The sequence below is a fragment of the Mustela erminea genome, chromosome 1, assembly GCF_009829155.1.
Source record: "Mustela erminea isolate mMusErm1 chromosome 1, mMusErm1.Pri, whole genome shotgun sequence".
Classification (NCBI taxonomy): domain Eukaryota; kingdom Metazoa; phylum Chordata; class Mammalia; order Carnivora; family Mustelidae; genus Mustela; species Mustela erminea.
Genome location: NC_045614.1, coordinates 101,244,563 through 101,265,472, shown reverse-complemented (window position 1 = coordinate 101,265,472; position 20,910 = coordinate 101,244,563). Strand labels below are relative to the sequence as shown.

At 48.9% G+C, this 20,910-nt stretch overlaps 1 protein-coding gene across 1 annotated transcript in view; it reads left to right on the top strand.

Annotated features, from left to right (window-relative positions):
- Nucleotides 1-20,910, top strand: part of ITGB5 (integrin subunit beta 5) — a 112,856-nt gene that overhangs the window by 33,598 nt on the left and 58,348 nt on the right. The window contains exons 4-5 of the mRNA XM_032335703.1: nucleotides 646-895; nucleotides 9,978-10,146. Coding sequence (XP_032191594.1) covers nucleotides 646-895; nucleotides 9,978-10,146 — 419 coding nt within the window. The remainder of the gene's footprint in view (nucleotides 1-645; nucleotides 896-9,977; nucleotides 10,147-20,910) is intronic.

Sequence of the window (20,910 nt, the reverse complement as noted above, 5' to 3'; positions counted from 1 at the left end):
TAAAGAGTTTCCTTAAAAATTCTGAGCAAAGGGGCTCCTGGGTGGCTCAGTGGGTTAAAGTCTGCCTTAGGCTCACGTCATGATCGCAGGAACCTGGGATCCAGCCCCACACTGGGCTTTTTGCTCATCAGGGAGCCTGCTTCCCTTCCTCTCTCTGCTTTCCTCTCTCTCTCTGCCTACTTGTGATCGCTCTCTGTCAAATAAATAAATAAATGAATAATCTTTAAAAAAAAAAAAAATCCTGGGGCTCCTGGGTGGCTCAGTGGGTTAAAGCCTCTGCCTTCGGCTCAGGTCATGATCCCTGGGTCCTGGGATCGAGCCCCAAATCAGGCTCTCTGCTTGGCAGATAGCCTGCCTCCCTCTCTCTCTCTCTATCTGCCTCTCTGCCTACTTGTGATCTCTGTCAAATAAATAAATAAAAATCTTAAAAAAAAAAATCCTGAGCCAAGTATTTGGAAAGAGAGCCTAGAACCTAGAACTTCCCCTTCAGCACCGTAACTCCACTTCCAAGAACAGTATTTCTTCTGAGAGGCATGCAGTCGCAAAAGAAAAGTCAGGGGGATCGGCTTTAGAAGCAAAATCCATCCCTTCAGCCCCCAGCAAGTTGGTTGACCTCTAACGAGCATGGCCTCTCTGTTGGCACAGGTGACCAGACGACTTTCCAGCTGCAGGTTCGACAGGTGGAGGATTATCCTGTGGACCTGTACTACCTGATGGACCTCTCCCTGTCCATGAAGGACGACTTGGACAACATCCGGAACCTGGGCACCAAGCTCGCTGAGGAGATGCGGAAGCTCACCAGCAACTTCCGGTTGGGGTTCGGGTCTTTTGTAGACAAGAACATCTCCCCTTTCTCCTACACAGCGCCGAGGTACCAGACCAATCCATGCATCGGGTGAGTGACCAGTTGTCCTTCTGTTGGGTATTTAAGGGTGGGAGAACAGAGTCACAGGAAAACTTATCCCGAAGAAAGGACGAAGGAGGACTTACGGAGGCAGTGAGGGAGCAGACTTCAGTGTTTAAACTGATCAATGATGACCCAGTTCTGTGCTCCCACTATGTGTGGAGACTTGAACGGTTGCAAGGCTGTAGGGAGGTATGATGATCGTAGCTCATTCGTTTTCCTGCCTGTCTGACAACAGCACCGTTTTCCCGTTGAAGACAGTGCTCTCAGGAGCTGAACACCCAGGCGTTCAGGGAAAGAGCAGGCAGGACAGTGGAAACTTTTCTCTTGCTTGGGGTGCCTGAGGTGCTTGGGGAGAAGGGAATTATTTGTTGTTTATGTAAATAGAACTCATGTTGACAAAATGAAATGGAATTGCTGTGATTTAAAGGTATGACTTTTTTCCCAATTGTAAGTCAGGTACTCTAACTAGAACATATTTGACAGGTTATCTAAGAGCAGGAATTTCTAACTGCCACAACAAACAAACCCAAAAGTATGTCATGGTAGAAGTTTATCTCCTGGGGCGCCTGGGTGGCTCAGTTGGTTAAGCGGCTGCCTTTGGCTCAGGTCATGATCTCAGGTTGAGCCTCACATCAGGCTCCCTGCTCAGTGGGGAGTCCTCTTCTTCTCCCTGTGTAGCTCCCCCTCTTGTGCACACTTGTGCTCTCTCTGTCAAATAAATAAAATAGTAAAAAAAAAAAAAGAAGAAGAAGAAGAAGAAGTTTATTTCCTGCCCACCTAAAAATGGGTCTCCTGATCAGTGGACACCTCTCTTCCAAGCAGGGTCTCAGGGACCCAGGCTCCGTGTGCCTGTACTTCTTCATCTTCCACATGTGATTTTGAAGGTCCCTGTGTCTGGACGATTGCTCAGAGGTGGAGCTTATGGGCCAGGGCTGAGTGGCTTTCACTGCATTTGCACCTGTATCTTATCAGATAGAAGGGAGTTCTAACAAGGAGGCTGGAAGCTAGGTTGGTTGTGCCCAGGAAGAAGAGAAAGCAGAGGGTGCCTGGATGGCTCAGTGGGTTAAGCCGCTCCCTTCGGCTCAGGTCATGATCTCAGGGTCCTGGGATCTAGTCCTGCATCGGGCTCTCTGCTCAGCGGGGAGCCTGCTTCCCTCTCTCTCTCTGCCTGCCTCTCTGTCTACTTGTGATCTCTCTCTCTCTGCCAAATAAATAAATAAATAAAATCTTTTAAAGAAAAAAAAAGAGGAAGCAGGACTGGTGACCAGGACTCCTCCGTCGTGTACTTGTGCTGGGGGGTGGAGGGGGTGGGGGGGTCACAGCCTCCAGCTCCCCTAAGGCAACCTCTAGGTTGGTTTATTTCTAGTTTTGTAACGGTTCCCTTGAAATGTCAGGATTATGTGGTCTGTGACAACGAGTGGTAACTTCCAGCTCTTTCTCATCCCCACATTCAATTTGAGTCAGGCTTTGGGTTGTGAGGCCCCAGAGTCGTTACTAGACAAGAAACGGCGAAGACTTAGGTTCTTACCAAGTGTCAGGCACTGCACAAAGTGCTTTGCACCGTATGGATCATCTCATTTAAATCTTGTGACAGTCTCTTGAGGTCCCTCTGGTAGATGTGAGCCGTGCTTCGCAGATGAGGACACGGACACTTGGAATAAATAGCTGACCCGAGATTACACCACTAGTAAGGGGGTACTTGGAGCGTGAGTGAAGTCAGACTGTTTCAGAGTCTGCAGTCCCCGTGACACCGTGCTTGCTTTTGCCCATCCAAGTCACACAACGGCACAGAAGCTCCTCCTGAATCCAGTCCAAAGGCCAATACCCATTCCCAGACTACCAGACCCTCAAGGAACTTGCCCGAGGGCAGTGTTGGGCGATGCTACTGTGACACACAGTCCCCGCATCCCCATGACTCAGCACCATCCGGGCTTATTTCTTGCTTGTATCAAGTCTGGTGAGGGTTGAGCTGCTTTCCCTGATGGCTCTCCTTCATGCAGGGACTTGGATCCAGGCCTTTCTGCCTTAAGGTGGCATTTTCCATCCTTGGGTTACTTGGCTGCCCCAGGGAGGATGGGAGCTGTCCCCTGAACCTGCCCAATTCCCCAGCTTATCTTCAGCAGCCTCAGCAGCTCCCAGCCCTGCCGTGGGCTGGGTGGTCGGCCCGCGGTGGTGGTCATGCTGGTAATATATGTTCTCCTTCATCTTCCTGGACCGTCCGTGCACTCTCCTTGAAGCTCCCTTCAATCTTCCCTTAGGGCTTGGGAACTGACACAGGGGTGGGAAAATCAATGAATAAGAAAAAGGTTTAAATACAAAAGTGAATCTAAGTTCCTTAGCTGTGAAGAGGCCTACGTGTCATCATTTGCTGGGTTTAGCTTCCTCCTGGCCACGGGTGACTGCTGGTGTTGTTAGTCTGGTCCTGACTCCAAGGCCCCTTCAGCCGAGTCTCAATGCCAGATGTCCTCTGGTTGGAGCTTTGCTGCTGACCAGGTGCAACAGCATCTTAACCAAAACTTTTTTCAGGGCGCCTAGGGGGCTCGGTCCTTTAAACGTCTGCCTTCAGCTCAGGTCATGATCCAAGGGTCCTGGGAGAGAGCCCCATATTGGGCTCCCTACTCACCAAGGAGTCTGTTTCTCCCTCTACCTACTGCTCCCCCTACTTGTGCGCTCTCTCTCTCTGCCAAATAAATAAAATCTTAAAAAAAAAAAAAAAAAAACTCTTTTTCTAATTCATCAAGAATAGTGATGCTGTCTACTTCTTTTTCACCCTTGCCCTCTGAGTGTGCCCTGTCTGCAGACAGACGGGGGTGTCTCCACAGTCATTTTCCCAGCACCCTCCGTTCACTGTGAGATACGCTACATTGGAAGCCTGGAGAGGATGAGGGAATGGCTCTGGGAACTCAGCATTCGAATATTCTAGGTTGTTACATGCTGCTTTTCCAGAGCCCCACTCTGGGCCTAGAAGGCAGAACCAGCTGTGGACAGTGAAGGTCTTCACAGTGAGCACAGGCACACTGAAAGACTGCAAGACAGGAAACCTAGTGAAGAATGGGAGTTTTGAAGGAAACATCAGGGCCCGGTTGGGCAAATCTCTCTTCTCCAAGCTGCGCACCACATCGGGGAGTCACTCTGTGGCTAAGTGAGACAGGCTGAGATTGATCTTCTCACGGCCAGGGAGTGGACCACGGTGGGGTCCCAGGTCTCAGAGATTCCCGCTGCTTGTGGGAGAACAGCGCGAGGTGGCTGTTCCAGCCTGTGTGTGCTTTGTTTGCCTTTCTGAGTTTCAATGGCACTGTGAATTAGTTACCAACATTTAAAGAGATAGAAGATCTAACCAAGAATAACCAGGATTGGGGCACCTGGGTGGCTCAGTCGGTTGAGCGTCTGACTCTTGACTTCAGCTCAGGTCCTGATCTTGGGGCAGCGGGATCCAGCCCCACATTGAGTCCTGCGTGCTTACCTCTCCTTCTGCTCCTCCTCCCCACTCACACTCTCCCAGATAAATAAAATCTTAAAAACAAAAACAAAAAACAAAAGAAGAAGAAGAACCAGGATTTGCAGGTTTTCTAGAACAATGGGGAGGTCTGGTTGTGCCGGGCTTGAACCCCATGCTTGGCCACTACTGTCCTAACACTACCTCGTGTCCCAGCTGGCTAACCTCCCTGGTTTGCTTTCATCCCTGGCTTGGGGCACACTGTCTGTGATCCTTGCCTGTGCTTTTCCTTCAGCTAGTGTGCGGAGGAAGGTCACGGGGCTCTTCTCGGGCTCCAGTGGCACCTTCAGTTGGGTTTCTCTCCCCTATGGGAAGGAGAACAGCAGCAGCCCCCAGGAAGTTTTGGGAGGATAGAGTCAGGAGGGAGGGACTTACCGCCTCTGTGGGACACCTCAACGACAAGAGAGCCAAATTTTCACGGGGCTTTTCTGAGGTTTTTCCTTCCTCCTGCTCCAGACATTTCTGCCAAAAGATCAAAGTCCTGGACGCGTCCCTTCCCATCTTAGAATGTGCTAGAAACGCTAGAACTGAAGTAAGTCGTACCAGGGCTGCCATAATAAGAAAAGAAGACATAGTATAATGTAATCAGATTAAAGAACTGTTTAATTGCTATTCTGAGTAACCAGGAAGAGTGTCACTGGGAAAAATCATGTCATGTTCACTGATACAGGATTTGAAGATGAATGCAGTATGTCATCTCTGGTCCCCAACATACTTTCTTTTGCCAGGGGTATCAGGCTGTTGCTGAAATATGTGTCATGTCTCAGGGTTCCTGGAGGTGCAGTGGGTTGAACATCTGACTCTTGGTTTCTGCTCAGGTTGTGATTCTGGGGTTGTGGGACCGAGGCCTGCGTTGGGCTTCGTGGGGAGTCTGCTTAAGACTCTTGCTCCCTCTTCCCTTCCCCACTCTGAACTTGTTTGCGTGCTCTCTCTCTCTCTCTAAAAATACATCTTTTAAAAAAGAAAAGAAATACATGTCATGTCACATTTATATGTGGAATCCAGAAAAGCCAAATTCATAGAAACAGTTGACTGGAGGTTGCTGGGGGCTGGGACGTGGAGGAAGCAGGGAGACTTTGGTCGAAACATACAGACTTCCAGTTAAAAGATGAATTTGTTCTGGGGATGAAATGTAGAGCACAGTTCCGATCGTTGACGATACTAGACTTGGAACACATACTTGTATACTTGGAAGTTAAGAGAGTAGATCTTAAATGTTCTCGCCACACACACACACACACGCAGAAATATACATGTGAAAATCTGCACAACTGAGATAACGCATTTCATCCTTCATCATTTATGTTTTTTCTTACCCTTCCTGTATTTCTTCCAAGGGCTCAGAGTCTTCCTTCCCCACCATAATGGGATGATTTCATTGTCTTCTGGCATATCTTGTGGCCAATGAGAAGTCTGCTGTCCGTCTGATGGTTTGCCTTCTCTCTGGTGGCTTTTAATATCTTCCTATGTTTTTCCTGTTCTGTAATGATGCGCATTTCAGTGTGTCTAGATTGAACTGACTTTTCTTTACATTGCTCAGAATCTGGTCTGCGTGTTTAGCCTGAGAATACATGTTTTTACTCTTGACTATTTGTAGACATTTCCTCTTGGACACCCCCCCCCCTTCATTTTCTAACACTAATTTCCAGAATAGGACATTTCTTCCAGTTTACCATTTTGTTCTTCAATTGCTTCATCCATACATTGATGATTCGTTTTTTATTTCACTGACTATATTTTTTAGTTGGTTCTATTCCAAACTTCTGTTTTTGACACTGGGTCCCCCCTCCTCCCCGAGCCTTCTGACTCTTTTTCCTTCTAATAATACCCTGTTTTAGCTTTTGGTATCTATTCTCTCCTCTCCTTTGCTGTCTGAAGTACCTCGTCTTACCGTGCTTCAGATCATTCTGTTGCCCCCGTTTCTAGAACAGCAGCTCTTCCTGTTTGTTGCGTTTGTGGACCTTCCTTCCCGGTGGCTTGTTTCTTGTGGGGTCCAGAACCTCGCCATCAGCTTCTTCGCCCATGCTGGTTTTCCACGCGAGCATCTCTGCCCCAGGTGTGCCGGCTGGTGCGTCTGCATCCTTGTGGGTCGGGTGTCTGCCTGCTGCTGCCGGGATCCTCTGGGTCTCCATGGGACAAGTTTTCCTGTTCGTCTCAGTTGGACATTCCTTCACCATAAAAACAGTGACTTCTGACTTGCTCGGGTCTGTAGTGAACAATTTTTATGGGTGATTCATCTCGCTCTGGGCCTGGAGTGGCTCTTCCTTGCTTCTTTCCCAGGCCAACGGCTGGAAATTTTGTCTTTGATTTTGGTGACAGAGCAGCTCTTTTGTGGCGCTCAGCGTTCTGTGGAGAGCCCGGTTCCCAGGCTTCATCTGTCCCTGTTTGACTCCCACCCCCAGCCCTTAGGACCTCCCCCCGGGCGGTCCTGACACATCCGGGTTCTCCTCAGCCTGAGCTCTCGCCCAGGCCCACCTATCATCTCCTAAGCATGCTTATTTGTCGAACGATTTTTTCCCCTTCATTTCTGGTACCTGGGATTTCCCTGCTAAGCTTCCATATTAACGTTTATGTGTTGACAGTTTGACAAATTTTATGTTATCCAGCAGTTCTAAATATTTACAGTAAGAGGGGAGCTCTTTCCACGTCAGCTTAACCCATAATGTTGTCCTGAAGCTTTGGATGATTTTCTGGATTTGCCTGGATCTAGTGTCTTTAAATTGCAATCTGTTTTCATATATATGTGCTCCCCTCAGGCAACTTAAGCCTACGTACTTTATTTACCTAGTTGCTTCATGATTCTTAATTTAGTAACTCCCTATACATGGCCCTAAACAGGGCTCTCTGGGCAGACACAAGGTGCGGGTTGGAATGTTTCTCAGCATTAGGCCCCCAAACACCCAGACCTTCAGTTCACTCAGGCCTTCCAGGGGTTAAATTAAATAACCAGTCACAGAGGACATTGTGTTTTAGTGACTGTGAGACATTCAGTGGGACAAAGCTGTTTTCTCTCATAAAGAGGTGACTGATTTGATGATAGTAATTTCTCTGCCATGAAGACTTCTCTCTGGCAAACACATCGTCTAGTTCCCGATTATTTAACAGTCATTCTCCAGGTAAAGATAGATATACTTAACGTTGCTAGTGGGAATGAAAGGGAAAGGGTAAAAAAATGCCAGGCTCACTTTGGTGAGCTTTCCACAGCTTCTCTGGCTTTCTCGCTGAACGACAGTTAATGCCCTGCTCCTCCCTCCCTTTCCTCAACCTACTTGATGAACCCAGCCGGCACACACACACACGCACACACACGCATGCACGCACACGCACCTGAACTCCCAATTGTGCACCAGAACCACACAGAGAGGTGTAGTGGCTTGGAGGAAGGGAGTGGGTGTATATATACTTCCCCCTGCATCTGTCCATTTGTCCAGTTGTAATAACTGCTGATGGGACCTCTACTCCTTTCCTTCCAGCCGGGAATATCATTTCCATGACCTTTCCTTCGTGGCAGAATGAAATGGGGATAAAATGTTTGAGTGGCCTGGGTTCTAGAAAGCGCAAGGCTTAGGTAAAGGGAAGAAGAGGGAGGGAGTGAAACAAAGGGGAGGCAGATGTAGGGAAGCGGGCAACTCCCACCCTCCATCCGGAGAGCGCCAAGGCCATTTTGGCAGTGGGGTCCACTCTGTCCAGGGCCGATTTGTTGTGGCCTGGTGGACAGAGCAGGCACTGCAGGTCCCACGGGAGAATGGAATGGTCTCTTAGAAAGCTACAGGTTGCCTCTCACTTGGAGAAAGGGAGCCTGTCCAGACCTGCCCTGGCTGTTGCTGCTTGGCGGCCGTCAGGCAGGATCCCCTAATAGTTGCTAGGCCTGTTTCCCTTCCCATGCACACAGCTTAAATTGGATTATAAAGCCTTCCCACCATGCCTCTCCATTAGTAGTTTTTTTTTTTTGTCTTTTATTCTGAGAGAGGCCACACACCTGCCTGGTCTCTTTCAGTCTGCCTTCCCAGCCTCCCCTTGGCCTAGCCTCACCCTCATTTCCTGCCCTGCACTTTCCCGGCCTCGCAGTGCTTGGGCTCCCCATGTTTTCTCCTGCCACAGGGCTCTGGCATGTGTGCTGCTCTGTGCCCAGGACCCTCTCCCCTCCCGCCTCTCCCCTAGAGAATCCATTTGTGAAACAGCGTAAGGCCTCCCTTCTTATGTCAGGGAGATATGGGATCTCACTTCCTCCAGGTATGGGGCCACTTGGTGCTACAGGATTTTCTGTCCCCTTAGTGCCCACAGTTCTTGGTCACGCCAATTCACAGAATGACGTGGCAGACCAAAGAGTGGTGGGCAGCCAAGCCAAGTTTACTGAGCAAAAGTACAAAGCTCCCAGAGAGGGAGGGGGACCCTCGGAGTTGCTGAGTTTGAGGGTTTTTAGGAGGTCTTTTGCAGAACTTTCTTAAGCATTCAGAGTGTGCTGAGTCATGCCAGTCAGGGCTTCGGGCACATTTCTGTCTACCTGTTAATGTCCACATGCTGATGGTCCTTTTTATGCTGACATCTGGGGGCTTATGTCTTAACTGCCCCTTGCCCGTGATATTGACACATGCTGTTGTGGTTAGCTATCTTATTTTAGAACGGTTTGCAGAAGTCATTTCTGCAAAGGCTGCAGAGTAGAATGTCCATGCAGTCCTGTCAAAGCTGCCAAACAGGACATCAGTGCTGTTTCACTGTAGCTGTCCTGACTCCATCTTTGCTTGGGGACCCCAGCCCTGACCCCCTCACCGTCCAGCTAACTCCTAACATGGGGATCTCTACTGCAGACTGCAGATGAGACTGTCCAGTCTTGTGGGAGAAAGAGGCAGTGCCCACCTGCCATCGAGATGCCGTGCTTGCCTCTTCCCCAGCTGCCAGAGCTAACCTTCCATTTGCAGATGGTTTGTTTCTGAAGGATTTCTGCTGCATTTAGGAGAGCTGATCGTTTATCACTGCACTATTTACCAACACGTGCAGTAGCGGAAAGAATGCATTCACTCCTGTTCCATTGACGTGCTCATGCACCGGGATGTCATGGTGTCTCTGCGTGGGTCGGCACAAAGGGGTTCTGCGATGTTTTGGCACACGGCGGCAGCAGAGGGGATGTGGGAAGCTGGCTTCAAAGCAGACCCCCATTCAGGCTGCTCTCACTTGGCTTTGCCCACCATCCCTGGCCCAGAAGAGCCTTCCTTGCTGTGCTGCCTGGGCCATGATGCCTGTGCCATGGGTCCCCTGCATCTTTCAAGGCCCGCGGCAGGGCTCCCCCATGTGGAGTAACCATGATTATTTCTACTTTTTTCGAACCGTTTTTCCATTCCGTTCCCTGAGCAACCTGGATATGCCGACTTGCCTGTAGCTTAGGCCTTGATGTTTGTAGAGCAAGAACCATGTTGTTTCTCTTTGTCCACTCCATGCTGCCTGTCCCGGGGGCACACCGTAGGAGCGGGGAATACTGACTAGGGCTGCTCGAGGCGCTCCGTGAACACAGAGTGCTTGGTCCTTCGGGATTTACTTACAGCGCTAGAAAGTGACTCTCCTTTTCTTTCTCTCCAGTTACAAGTTATTCCCAAACTGCGTCCCATCCTTTGGGTTCCGCCATCTGCTGCCTCTTACAGACAGAGTGGACAGCTTCAACGAGGAAGTCCGCAAACAGCGGGTATCCCGGAACCGCGACGCGCCCGAGGGGGGCTTTGACGCCGTTCTCCAGGCAGCTGTCTGCAAGGTAACTTTTCTTGCTGGTGCCATCGCTACGTGTGGGCGGGTGTTGGCACTGCCAGCAGGAGGTTGGCAGATTTGGAGCCACCCCAGCCTGTGGTTCCTGTCCATTCTTCCATCAGAGGGTGAGCTCAGGGGCCCGTGGGGAGATGCGGAGCAGTTCCGTCGGCTGGGGCTCAGGGATGGGGCAGGGTTGGTGCATGTCTCGGTGTCAGGGTGTGGCTCTGCGCAATGGGGTGCTGTCTTTGCCAGAAGACAGCTGCTCTGTGTTTATATTTTAGCTCTTCTGCTTCTTTTCAGGGGAAAAAGGTAAAGTTCAAGCCCTGTGCATAGAAGCTTGTTGAGCCTTCTGGCCCAGTTTTGGTAAATCTTAAAGATCGCTGTGTGAGGGAATCCGCTGAAGAGGAGAATTGCATGTCGTCTTAGGTTGCCTTTCTGTTTGTTTGTTTTTCGCCACCAGCTTTTTCTGTGATATATGAATCCAGAGGGAGGACATGGACTTAGGTCAGAAATGAACTCATGCTTTGAGAGGTTCCAATCTCAGTGAAATATATAAATGGAATGTTGGTAATAACTTTTTTTTTTTTTTTTAAATTGGAGTAGAGTTGGCACATGGTGTTACTTTAGTTTCAGGTGTACAACATAGTGGCTCGTAAGTGTGTGCATTGTGTCGTTGTGCTCATCACAGGGCGGCTACCGTCCTCCACCATACAGCACTGTAATAGCACCACTGACTTCATTCCCTACGCCGGAACTTTTATCCGGAGGTTATTCTTTCCAGAACTGGAAGCCTGTATCTCCCTCTCCTCTGCACCTTTTTGGCCATTCCCTCCTGCCCCCAACTGCCCACTCCTCTGGCAATCATTAGTTTGTTCTCTGTATTTATGGGTCTATTTTCTGCTTTTTGTTTGTGTGTTTATTTCGTTTTTTAGATTCTATATAAGTAAAATCATATGGTAATTTGTCTTTCTCTGACATATTTTACTTGGTGTAATACCCTCTAGGTCCATCCCTGTTGTCACAAATGGCAAGATCTCATTCTTTTTTTATAGCTGAGTAACACTCCAGTGTGTGTGTGTGTGTGTATCTAAATATTTGTCTGCTGATGGGCACTTCAGTTTTTCCCATGTCTAGGCTATTGTAAATAATGCTGGAGTAAAACATGGGGGGTACACAGATATTTTCATCTGTTTTCATTTTCTTTGTGTAAATACCCAGTGGTGGAATTACTGGATCATATGGTATTAATGTTTTTAATTTTTTGAGGAACCTCCCTCTGATTTTCCAGTGACTACACCAATTTCTATTCCCACCAGCAATGCATGAGCTCCTTTTTCTCCCTACCCTCCCCAAGTCTTGTTAGGTAATAACCTTTTCTTAAGCTAATTTTCTACAGTCAAAACAACTCTGTAACAACAACAAAAGATTAAAAAAAAAAATCACTTGTGAATTTGCTATCCCTGCACATACTTTTATAATTTTTCAGTAGTAGTCATCATAGAGCACGTGTAAATGATGATGCTCTTGAGCATTTTGGTGGCTCAGCAGCCTTAGGGCAATCCTTGGGACCCCTGTGTTTGGGGAGGGTTGGGAAAGAGGACTGGATGGAACTCAGTTTGGAGAGGCTGCTATTCGTATGCTAAGTGATAAGCACTTAGTTGCCCACTTAACCTAGTTTCTGACCTCAGAGAGTGTGTGTTCAGGTTGTGACAGCCTGACTTTTTCTCTACTCCATCCTAAGAGAGCCACGGTTGTCCTTTCTGAAATAAAAAACGGAGATGGTAGACAGGGAGGGGTCAAGGGAAGGAAACGGGAAGAAACCCCGGTCTCCTGCAGTCCTCTTCCCGGTCCCACTGCAGCGCTGTTGTATTCACTGCGTCCTTGGGCCGCCTCTGGAGAAGGTCTCACTGTGGCTCCCTGTGCAGGACGGCTGCAGTGTGACCCTTCCCGGCTGCTGGCCAGAGCCCACAGTCTGATTCAGAGGCTCCGGTTGCTTCATGGGAGTCCAGGAAGGCCAGACGGAATGTAGCTAGAACGTGGTCAGCTCTCAGTCGTTACCATGTGTCACAAAATGGGCCACTTACGGATTTGCTTCAGAAAGAAAAATTTCATCTTTGACTGGCACTCAGACTGATGGTATGAGGTATTGTCTTCCCAGATATTCTGCCAAATCGACTTCTTGGCAGGGACAAACAGGGCAGGGAAACAAGATCCCTCTCATCTCCCCATCCTGAGAATTTTGTGGATTTTCTTTTTTTGGAGGAAAGAAATCATCTTTAAGGCTCTGAGGAAAGAACGCAATGATAGGACTAAGCGATGTCAGTTCTCTTAGTTCTGTTAGCGTCATTGGCATGGCATGATTGAGTGTTGGAGGGGAGGTCTCTGAGGGGTCTCTGAGAAGCCGCTGGATCCTTTCCTGTGCCTACAGAGCCTTCCTGTACCACCCCAGGCCCCTGCAAATCTCCTTGCCTTTGGAAACTTAGTATTTCAAGACTTGAGCCTTTCAGAGATGCTGGCAGATGTCTTGAAATCCTTGTGTGGATCTGGTTTGTGAATTTTTGCCTGAGAGGCACTTCATGACCATGTTTCAGTTTTGTGTCTGTTGCCATTTCCTCCCACCATGGCTTTGGCAATAGCAGGTACCTGGAAAGTTAGTAAGTGCTCACAGTGATCTAATCTGGGAGCCAGCAGCTTCTTCCTTACTATTCCTTTGCCTGTATGCTGTCGGATTATGTTTGGGGACATAAGCAGAAATTTCTTTCTTCCTTTCTTTCTTTCTTTCTTTCTTTCTTTCTTTCTTTCTTTCTTTAAAGATTTTATTTATTTATTTGACAGACAGAGATCACAAGTAGGCAGAGAAGCAGGCAGAGAGAGAGGAGGAAGCAGGCTCCCCGCTGAGCAGAGGGCCCGATGCAGGACTCAATACCAGGACCCTGGAACCACAACGCGAGCCAAAGGCAGAGGCCCCAACCCACTGAGCAATCCAGGTGCCCCCAGAAATTTCTTTCTTAACTTGGAATCACCTATATTAGAAATGTCATCCTCTGGTTCACCACACCCTTACTTACAAAAGTCAAATACTGGAAATAGATTTTGGCTTACCTTTTGACGAAAGACTATGTGACAATCATACTCTTAAAGGACAGTTAAAGACTTGAATAATTCTCAAGATAAAGTAAGAGAGGAATGGAGAGTAAGTCACAAAACAGTATAGGCAGACGACATTATTTTGGAAACAAGAAAGAATGTGGAAAAGATTGGAAGCAAATAGAACTGTTGACAGTAATTCTCTCTGGTTATAGGACTGTGTGTGGTTTTTGTTTTCTTCACTGGTTTTTAATTTTTATATTTACCTACATTTTCACATTGCTTTTGAATGATTTTTTTTTTTACTTAGAATGAAACATCTCAAACATACGAAAGTAGAGAGAACAGTGAAATTAAACCCATGCGACTGTTGTCTGTCTTTGACAGTGACCAACTGCTAGCCAGTCTTGTTTCATTTATGTTCCTCACCGTTCTCTCTTCCATTATTTGAAGCGAATCTCAGCTATCAGTTGTTTCAATGATACTTAGATTTTGAAAGATAATTAGATTTTGAGAGTTTTTTTGTTTTTGGTTTTTTTCTTTAAGAGCTAAGCATTTCGGACTTTGTTTACCGAGTTTTCTTCTGCCTGCTGATTGGTGCAGGGTTCAGATTAAAGGCCCTTCCACTCAGTCCTGCAGACTGAGCATGACGGAAGCTGTGCCTGGAGAGCAGGGTCATGAGGGCCAGAGCTGGCTGGACAGCCATCTGTGCCCCCATCCCACCCCCCAGCAGAGTGTGACCCTGAGCCCTTGGAGATGAGCTGATAGCAGGCTTAAGCAGCTCACAAGAGCCTCTTTGTTCTGGTTTCATTCTCGCCCAGGTTTTTCTGGGATAGAATGTTATCAGCTTGTGGGATTTAGGGCTATGGAATGTTCACATGCCTGACCTTAAATCCCACCTCTGTGGCTTGCTTTATATTTCTTGGAAAGCTGTTCTTTCAGCAAAAAGAAAGGAACTATTTCTAGTTAGGATTCCATTTAGGATAAGGACCCGGATTCTACCCGTACAAGTCCTTGCTGTGCAGCGGGTCACATTGCTGTGATAGGCCATTTAAAAAGCGTCCACAGTTAAGGGAGGCTTCTGTCCTCAATGCAGGCATTTTTTCCAGTCTTCTATCTGGCTAGGTTGGATAAAGGAATACTACTGCTCTTAATTTCTTATGTTTACCTAGAAACTATGCTCGAACCTTTCTTGGTCAGAATAATAATTTCCTCATTACCGCTTTTACTGCTCTCCCAGGACTTTCTACAACTCTTTTTTTTTTTTTTTTTTTAAGATTTTATTTATTTATTTGGCAGAGATCACAGGTAGGCGGAGAGGCATGCAGAGAGAGAGGAGGAAGCAGGCTCCCCACAGAGCAGAGATCCCGATGTGGGTCTCAATCCCAGGACTCTGGGATCACGACTTGAGCCAAAGGCAGAGGCTTTAACCCACTGAGCCATCCAGGCGCCCCTCCCAGGACTTTTTAGAAGTTAACTCTAGGTTGTTTCTTCTGGAATTGTGTAGATAGAAGTGTGATGACGAGTGGTTCAGACTGGAATGAGGGTTGCTTTCCTGTTCTCCCGGAGCTGGGCCTGCCCTTGGCCTGGGGGGATGGGGGAGGGGTGGCCCAGGAGCTCTGTGTTCCAAGTTGTCACTCACCCCTTTGTGGTTGTTCTTGGTTAAAGAGGTGACCTGTAAATTTGAGCTTGGCCGGGAGCATCCTGGCTACACGTGGTCCTAGGGTCTGCTTTCTCCAGTTAGACAGGAAGTAAGATGCGTGGGACCCAGCACATTCCCCTTTTGTCTTCAGCTTCTAGGCCCCCAGCCTTTATCCTGAACAGCCTTCGGCAGACTTTGTTTGAATATTGATTCTCTGAGCTTGCACTGTCTGTTAAATTTTTAAAGCATTATATGTCCTCCTCCCAGAAATAGGTGGATGAATCAGTCTCAAAGCAAACAAAGTATGCTGAGTAAAAAGTCTGTGGCCTGGGTTGGGTCACTTGATGCCTTTGCTGGTGAGAACATTATAATCTAGAATGGAGACACAGCCCCGGAATTGCTGGGCACTCTGGCAAGACTTTCTGCAGGAATCCAAATTCTGCGGACCCCTAGAAGCAGAATCATTGCTGCCCTTGCTCTGCCCTCATCTACACTCCAGGTGTTCTGCACATGTTCTCTCTGAGGCTCAAGCAGTCCGTCAGGGTATTGGTGGTGCTGGTGGCCGTCCCCAGCTGACCGGAAAGGAAACTGAGTAGCACAAGTATTCGTGAAACTTACTGTTCGTAAGAGGCAGAGCCAGACTTTGAACCCGATCTGGTTGATTTTAAAGCCCGTGCCCTGACTGTTAGCTGGTGCCTGGTGCTTTGGGAAATAGTGACAGTGCCATGCAGAGCAGGGAGGACCCAACTTTGAGTAACGTCATGGGATCAAGCTCAGCCTCTTGTGCTGCTTACTGGCTCCATGAAGGCCAGCTGACAGCTCTGGGCATCAGAGCACTCATCGGGAAAGTGCAGGGAGGTGGGATTGGAGGCAGGATCTCTAGGATGTCCTCCGTTGTGCTGGTTGGGGCTACTTTCCCGGTAGGACTGGCTGTGGTCCCTCCGCCTTTGCTCAAAGCCCTTGGTTTTGCTGTTCACTCTTGAGCCTCCTGCCAGGGTCAGGCTGCAACTGATCCCTGTAGAGGGTAGGAAATTCCCCATGTCTGGAGTCAGACACAGCTCTAAGAGGTTTCCACTCTGCTCTTTCCTCTATCCCAGCCTCCCACAGAGTGGATTTTGGGGGTTCTGTTTTTGTTTCTTTTCCCCCTCATTTGCCCAATTTCTTTTAAACCTTAGATTTGTGTGGTTTTTCCAAGCATGGTTTGAGAAACGTATGTACTTCTCAGAGAAGGTAGCTATCCCCGACACTCAGTGTCACCTGAAGGAACTCCCTGTCCTGTTCCTTGTCTTCACAGCCTGGGTTCTCCATCAGCACATGTGAGCTGCTTCGGCTGGCAGACTGTACCCCAGTTTGGGGGGGCTTGTTCCCTCCCCAGCGTGTGGCGTGTGTGTTCTTCCTCTGGCTCAGTGTCTTGGTGAAACACCTGGAAGTCTGGCGCCTCACTGTGGCCCAGGGAAGCCTCAGGGACCGTGCGTGCAGGTGTGCAGGTGATCTGCCTGAGCCCAGGTGGCTTTTTTGCCTGAGGTGGTGCAGATTCTCCTTGGCTTTCTAGTTTGCAGGTCCTTGCGGTCTCCTGTGCATTTTTGAATCATGTCACTGTTTTGATCCCTGAGGCGCTATTTCCTCGTTCTGCCTGGTGCCTGTGAACTGCACTTTGGGTATCAGCCACCCTGCCAACAGCTGCTTGTTGACACGGGGTGGGAACACACTGTTACAACTCCACCCAGGTGGGGATGGGAGCTTTTGTCTCTTTGGGTCCTCCAGCAGAAGCCTGTAGTACCTGTTTTGAGGGTGTTCACATCCTTGGACTCACTTGGCTAATGACAGCAGGGGAGAATCATCCTGGGGAGAGGACGGGAGGCCCACTCCATGACTGAGGTTAGGATGTCACTTTTTCATTTCAAGTTACGGGCTCCTCACTGCTTTAAATGTCTGTTGAGAAAGAGGAAAAGAGACAAGGACGGATTCTTGGGTTCTTCTGGCTCTGGTCTCTCCCTAAGCCTCCACCCCTGCCATCTGCATTCCAGGCAGAATGACCTGGACTCTTGTACTCTGATTCAGGTAGGGCCCCTTGGTCGTGTTGTTTTCTGTTTGCTGTACTCCTCCCCTGTAGTCCTGCTTGTCTGTCTTTCTTTAACTTTTTCATTAATAAACTTTATTTTATGTAAGAGCAGATTTAGGTTCATAGCAAAATAGGGCAGAAAATGCAGAGTTTCCATAGGCCTCCTATCTGTACCCCCATTCTAGCCCCACGGCCCCTCTCCCACCACCAACGTCCCCACCAGAGAGGTATATTTGTTCCAGTCCTTGAACCAGCGTTGACACATCGGTATCTGCTGAAGTCCACAGTTGACTTTTGGGTTCACTCTTGGTATTGCACATCCCATGGGTTTAGACCAATGTAGAATGACATGTAACCTCCATGACTGTATCACATAGAACCCCTCACTGCCCTGAAAGTCTTTGCTTTACCTCTTCATCCCTCTCTTTTTACCTGCTTTTCTTTGAGTGTCTAATATCTGCCTACTGCAGATATTTCAGACCTCCACTTACGTGTTTGTGTGTCAGGGAAGCCCGATGGAGCTTCCTGATGCGGTCAGAGCACCAGGCCTTTGGTCACGTTTACTTTAGTTACCGTTTTCTTTGTATTTGGGCTACTCCTTGAGTAATGTCTGCCTCCCCTTCGAGACAGTAAGCCCCCTGAAGGCAGGGACCCCATCTCTTTTCTCACTACTGCATTTCCCTAGCACCCAGCACATTGCTTGGCACATAACAGGCCCTCGTTAAACATTTGGGGAGCAGAGCTCAGTGGGTTAAGCCTCTGCCTTCATCTCAGGTCATGATCTCAGGCTCCTGGGATCGAGTACCGCATCAGGCTTTCTGCTCAGCAGGGAGCCTGCTTCCTCCTCTCTCTCTACCTGCCTCTCTGCCTACTTGTGATCTCTCTCTGTCAAATAAATAAATAAATAAAATCTTTAAAAACACACACACACACACACACACTTGGGGAGCAAACAGAGGCTTTGTTCTCACAGATACCTTTATGCTTCTAAGTTCAGGCACCTGCAGGTCCGCCTGGCTCCAAGCCCCTCCAGCTTCTTGTGGGACTGGGCTGCCTCCACGTCCTTCAAAGTGCTTCATACGTATCCATTCAAGAGAACTGAGGTAGTACTACTTTCCCACTCAGCAAGTGTCTCTTGAGTACCTAGTGAGTGTTCTGTGGCAGGGGCGGTGGGAAGAACAAAAGAAAGATGGGGGAAAGTCCCTGTCCTCGGGGATTTGCTCCAGCAGAAGGTAATAACAACCTCTTTGTAAGCATTAGCAGGAACCATATGAAGTTACTGATATTTGATGATCAGTGGTATTTGATACTTGACTACTAATAGTTTCTGCTAAAAAAAGAGCAACTTCGTGTGGTTCAGCTTCATACATTCCAGACGTTTCTCTTCTAATATTTGGATTGGACTCTCCTGGAAAGTCCACATCAAGACCAGATCTGTTGCATGTTGTTGGGCTTGGGCTCGAAGGGAATGTCTCAGTCCTGATTCACAGGCCAAGATTTCTTTTCCCCAAGGAAAGAAATACTACACTTTTGCCCTCCTTAGGTTTAGTCACAGAACAGATTTTAAAAAGAAAAATGTTCATTGCAAAGTATGGATGGAAGCAGGAAAAACAACTAATGGGAACATGATTTTTGTCATAAAGTGACAGAAATAGACTCGAATTTCGGCATGATTGGGGAAGCCAGTCACAGAACTAACCTCCGTTTTCTTGATGTGTCGCGTTCGAATTCAGACTCGGTGGTCCCCAAGCTCAGATCCACCATGTGGTCAGCCTGCCGGCTGGTCAGGTCGGCCCTTTTCCATCCTCATTTCCTCCCTCAAATGTGTTTTCTTTCCCAGTGCTTGCCCGAAAGGGCAGTGTGCAGTGTTTTATTCCTACTGCTGAAGATTTGCAAAGTACTTATTGTGTGCAGGACACCGTGCTCGGTGCTGTGAGGATGCCCGGATGACTGAGCCCCAGCTCCTGTCCCTATGAAGGCAGGTGCTTGCCTGACAACCGCGGGATCAGCAGAGCACAGAGCTGGCCCCTGAGGACCTACTGACCGAATCACAGCATCCTTCTGCTTCGGGATGTCCCCTTGTTCTCTCTGCCTCTTGGTCTCCCCTGCTGATGATGTTATTGATAAACATTGGTTGCGTGCTCTGTGAGAGCCAGGCCTCGTGCCAAGTACCTCAAAGGGCTTATTTTACTACGTCCTTTGAACGTGGTTTTACTGTCCCCTTCTGACGAAGAAACAAGCCTAGGAAGGTTGAGCGTTTCTCAAGGTTTTTCCAGCTAGAAATGACAGAGCCGGAGCTGGGACTGCACCCACTCCCCGGCTCTGCGACTGGAGTACTTCACCTTGGCGTGAGAGTGCCTGCTGATGCTGTGTCCCAGAGGAGCACGGGAGTGGGAGGCGTGTGCTTCCAAGGACAGCAAGTCCTCATCTAAGGAACCATTGCAGTTTCCCACGCGAGGAGGCCTGACCGGGTCCCGGGGGAACACAGTTGCATGTGCTGCTGTTTCTCTGGCACTAAGAGTTTCTTGTTTATCAGGGAATGGTTACCACATGACTCTGTCCGCCCTCAGGACTTCCCAGGGAGAGCTCTACTGTCGTCCCATCGTTGGAACGCTGGGGGAGCCCAGCCCTTTGAGCGAGCATGCTAATATTTGCCCTTGGCTTCCCTCTCTGTAAAATGGGAACTCTGCTCCTCCTCATTCATAATTCGGTGGTTCTGCCCACAGCGCTATGGTGAGACACTTTTTCAGATGGTGGGTCTTTTCCAGCAACGAGGGAGTGGGTGGCTGGAGATGGAGGCCCACGGGCTGTATCAATACCTACATGTTCGGTGAGCATTCCCTTTCATTAGATTGGCCTTGAGCTCCCCAAACCAGTCATTTAAAGCCAGTGCTTGCATCCTCACTGGAAATGCCCCTGGGATGCCACATGGATTCCAGGCCTCCCTTGTGTGTGAGCACCGTGTACTGGAGAAAGCTATGTGTCGCCTCCGAACAAGTAGGCCAGCCCACATTTGGGCGGCTTCCGTCCCTGTTCCTTAAGGCAGCCGAATGGGACATCAGCTTTTCTCCAGTTCCCGGGAACCAGCATTTCATGTCCTCCCCAGCACTGTCCTGTTGGGGCAGTCTTTTTTTTTTTTTTTAAGATTTTATTTATTTATTTGAGAGAGAGAGAGCATGAGCAGGGGAGAGGGAGAAGCAGGCTCCCCACCAAGCGGGGAGGCTGACACAGCACTCAATCCCAGGACCCTGGGATCATGACCCAAGCAGAAAGCAGACACTTAACCAACTGAGCCACTGAGGCACCCCCTGTTGGGTCATTCTTGAGGCTACTCTTCTCGCTGGTCATGCCTGGCTATGGTCGCTGTGTATAAGCAAGTCACTATGGAATGGATCTGGGGACTGACGGGCTTCATGTGAGCCCATCAGAGGCTTCAGCGCCACATGCAAGAGCCTAGTCCCAGCCCTGCTTTCCTCTGTGAGGTCAAACCCTGACCTGGGAGCTGCATATGCCCGGGATGGCTGTGTCTAAGATGCACGTTGACAGTGAGAGAACAGAGGATGGTGAGTGAGTGGATGGTGCTGGGCTTGGAAAGCACGTCTTAGGAGGAGTCAGTTTGACGTCGACCAGGAGGAGAGACACCAAGGAAAAAGTACATCTGACCTCAGACATCATCACAAAGGAGGGACTAGACTTCTCTGGATGTTCTGGGGGATGGGGGTGTGCTAGGATAGCTGGAGGGAAGCAGATTCGAGTTCGAGAATTTTCTAACAAAGGAAGAATTTTCTAACAAAGATCTCTGCTCGGCCGTGGAGTGGACTGCTGGATGGGGCGGTGAATATGTGTGGGGGCCGCCGGCACATGTGGTGGGGACGCCAGAGGAGCGCTCCCTGCACTGGGCGGGAGCGAGGACAAGACCCGCTGTGGGACGCCTTCCAAACTTCAGGTGCTGCGTCTTTCTTCTGAGTCACTTTCTGGGT